General features: G+C 42.0%; 1 protein-coding gene across 1 annotated transcript in view; it reads left to right on the forward strand.

Moving 5' to 3' along the window:
- Positions 1-283: 283 nt before the first annotated feature.
- ABCB11 (ATP-binding cassette, sub-family B (MDR/TAP), member 11) overlaps positions 284-1,936 on the forward strand; it is a 46,255-nt gene continuing 44,602 nt past the window's right edge. The window contains exon 1 of the mRNA XM_010143225.1: positions 284-359. Within this exon, the coding sequence (XP_010141527.1) occupies positions 284-359 (76 nt within the window). The remainder of the gene's footprint in view (positions 360-1,936) is intronic.

Consider the following 1,936-nt stretch of genomic DNA (forward strand, 5'->3'; position numbering starts at 1 on the left):
TCGAGGCAGGAGCCACTGCAGCCACTGGGGCCTTGCGCTCAGGGCTGAGCTGGGTGTGCTGCTCCGAGCTGTTCCTCGGTTCTTCAGCCTCACCGTGTCTGGGACATCTCTTCTGTTACAACTTGGGCTGTAACTAGTGGCATTGCCCTGCAATAATGAGGGCAATACTGAGAAGTTTAATGCAATATTGCCATATGTTCACTGGCAAACCTATGCTGATACTCTTGTTTTTTTTTTTCCTGCCCACTCTCTTCAGGACTTCTGATCTAACTCACTCATCATCATGTCTGACCCTGTTGTTCTGCGTAGCATCAAGACATTGGGAGAGGATAAGTATGCTCTTGACTTGGATGGCAAAAGTAAGAATTTTATTCTTCAGTCAGGTCCTTATTTTATAAAGCATATAAAGAAGGTGTCAGGTGGCCTAAGTGGAGCAAATAGTCTACAGAATATAAAGCAAATACTCTATGGAATAAATACAGAGTTATGTGGTACCCTCTGCTATGGGTATGCTGCTTGCAAAAGGGCTTTTCTGTAAAAACTACGTATAACAATCCCTACTCGGGGACAATCTTTACTTACCAGCCTAAAAGTTCACAGTACCTACCCAGGTTTTTATACTCAGCACTTTGGTGTACGAGTAAAAGGCCTTTACCTGGGAAAAAAAATACAAAGATCTGTCTTCCATAGTTTCTAGAGCTGCTTTCAACAAATGCATGTATCTGTAATAGGATGTCTCATAGGACTGTGGGCATAACAGTTGAGTCTGAACACCTAAGGGGTGCTCAATCTGAGCTTGGACTAAGCCTTGTTCGCGGTTATCTATCTTTGTAGAGATTGATATCTGCAAACACAAAAGCAGCTGTTCCATTAGAAGTCAGCACGTGGTTTATTTGCTCTGAGATTAGAAACTGAACAAGAGTTTCATGTGCAGAAGGTGTTATGTTTCCACCTTCTGGCTCTCTGTGCTAGCCAGGTAATTCCTTTGGTTTTAACTATCCTCATCAAATCTCTTTCACTTATATGGGATTATTCTTCTCGACTAGATAATCACCTATTCAACAGTTTTTGTTAAGAACTTCAGATCTCTTGTTACAGATGATAAAAAGATAGTGTAGGAAATTATTCTCCAAATAGCTCAAATGTATTCTTAAAATCAAAGCTGGCATCCTAGATTCTGCACATTTAAAATCTTTCTGATTTCAAAGTCTGCAACACAGCAGCAGCAACCTCAGCTCTGTGACTGCGAAAGAGACCAGTGTGAATGTTTTCTGAAAGTCTGCTTTCTCCCCAGTATATTGCTGCCCCAGCACACTGCTCTACCCTGCCGGAATGAGCAGCCACCTGCATGCTGAAGCAGTACAGATCTCTCCGCTCCTCTCCCTTTTTGTGTTTTGGTTTGTTTTTAAAACATCTCAGGCTGCTAACTAGAGGCAGTTTCAGTGCATAGGGCATTGTGGACTCTAATATAGGTGTAAATCAGGGAGGAATGATAAGAAAAGGGAGTGAATAGGTTAAGGGGATATGTCCTTCTACTCTGGGACAGAAAACTGTTCGTTTCTTCCAGCCACTTACTGAGAACTCCCAGACTGACTAGATTTATCTAGCTGTTTTGGGGGTTTGTCTGCTAGTTTTTCTTATATACTTGTCACTTTTACTTGTTACGAGATTTTGGCAAAAGGCTTTCTATTGGGACCAAAGCTATTCCTCCTTTCACATTTGGGTTTTTTTGTTTTGTTTTGTTTGTTTGTTTGTTTTTGTTTTGTTTTGTTTTGGCCAATCAAGTGAGTGTGCCTCTGGTTTCTCAGCTTCTGCTTAATCACAGAATCATCTAGTTGGAAGAGACCTTCAAGATCATCGAGTCCAACCATTCACCCTGCACTGCCAGGGTCCCTAAACCATGTCCCTCAGCATGTAGTGAGCAGTAGCTGAACCG

The sequence above is a fragment of the Buceros rhinoceros genome, unplaced genomic scaffold (genome assembly GCF_000710305.1).
Source record: "Buceros rhinoceros silvestris isolate BGI_N320 unplaced genomic scaffold, ASM71030v1 scaffold9119, whole genome shotgun sequence".
NCBI lineage: Eukaryota > Metazoa > Chordata > Aves > Bucerotiformes > Bucerotidae > Buceros > Buceros rhinoceros.